The 1,040-nt window shown below is 41.0% G+C and overlaps 1 protein-coding gene across 1 annotated transcript in view; it reads left to right on the top strand.

The window, feature by feature from the left end:
• The first annotated feature begins 80 nt into the window (after positions 1 to 80).
• LOC122152044 (olfactory receptor 1102-like) overlaps positions 81 to 1,040 on the top strand; it is a 10,002-nt gene continuing 9,042 nt past the window's right edge. The window contains exon 1 of the mRNA XM_042783455.1: positions 81 to 1,038. Coding sequence (XP_042639389.1) covers positions 96 to 1,038 — 943 coding nt within the window. The 5' untranslated portion in view covers positions 81 to 95. The remainder of the gene's footprint in view (positions 1,039 to 1,040) is intronic.

Below are 1,040 nucleotides of genomic sequence, written 5' to 3'. Positions count from 1 at the left end.
TGAACTACCAACCTTTCAGTTAGCAGCAAGCTCATTAAACATTTGTACCACTCATAGGCTCCAATTGTATTTAGGACTTATAAATACCAACTGAAATGTCAGTGTTGTCATCAGCACTGGATCCATACAGGGTTCAGTTGAAGAATGTCACTGAAGTCACCACGTTTATATTGTTGGGTTTCACAAATGATTTTGAGCTGCAAATCTATCTATTTTTACTATTTCTTGCAATCTACATTTTTACTCTGGTAGGAAATGTGGGACTGGTTTTATTAGTACTGATCGATTCCAGACTCCACAACCCTATGTACTATTTTCTGAGTGTACTATCTTCCCTAGATGCATGCTTTTCTTCAGTGGTCACCCCAAAAATGTTGGTCAATTTTCTATCAGAGAATAAAGGCATTTCATTCCTTGGATGTGCCACGCAGATGTGGCTCTTGGTCACTTTTGGGAGCACAGAATGCTTCCTCTTGGCAGCAATGGCCTATGACCGCTATGTAGCAATCTACAACCCGCTTCTGTATTCAGTTAACATGTCACCCAGAGTCTATGTGCCACTCATCACTGCTTCTTATGTCAGTGGGATATTGAATGCTACTACACACACAGTAGCAACTTTCAGCATCTCCTTCTGTGCATCCAAAGAAATTAGACATGTTTTTTGTGATATACCTCCACTCCTTGCTCTCTCCTGTTCTGACACTCATATCAACGAGCTTCTACTCTTCTACTTTGTGGGTTCCATTGAGATATTCACTGTCCTCATTGTCCTGATCTCCTATGGTTTCATTTTGGTAGCCATTCTGAGGATTCGTTCTGCTGAAGGGAGGAGAAAAGTGTTTTCTACGTGTGGCTCTCACCTAACTGGAGTGTCCATTTATCATGGGACAATCCTCTTCATGTATATGAGGCCAAGTTCCAGCTACGCTTTGGACCATGACATGATAGTGTCTGTATTTTATGCCATTGTGATTCCCATGCTCAATCCCATCATCTACAGCTTGAGGAACAAAGATGTTATAGAAGCAATGAAAAAA

This window comes from Orycteropus afer, unplaced genomic scaffold, assembly GCF_000298275.1.
Source record: "Orycteropus afer afer isolate SDZICR_OR568_19922 unplaced genomic scaffold, OryAfe1.0 scaffold01243, whole genome shotgun sequence".
Lineage (NCBI taxonomy): Eukaryota > Metazoa > Chordata > Mammalia > Tubulidentata > Orycteropodidae > Orycteropus > Orycteropus afer.
This window is presented reverse-complemented; position numbering and strand designations above follow the sequence as displayed.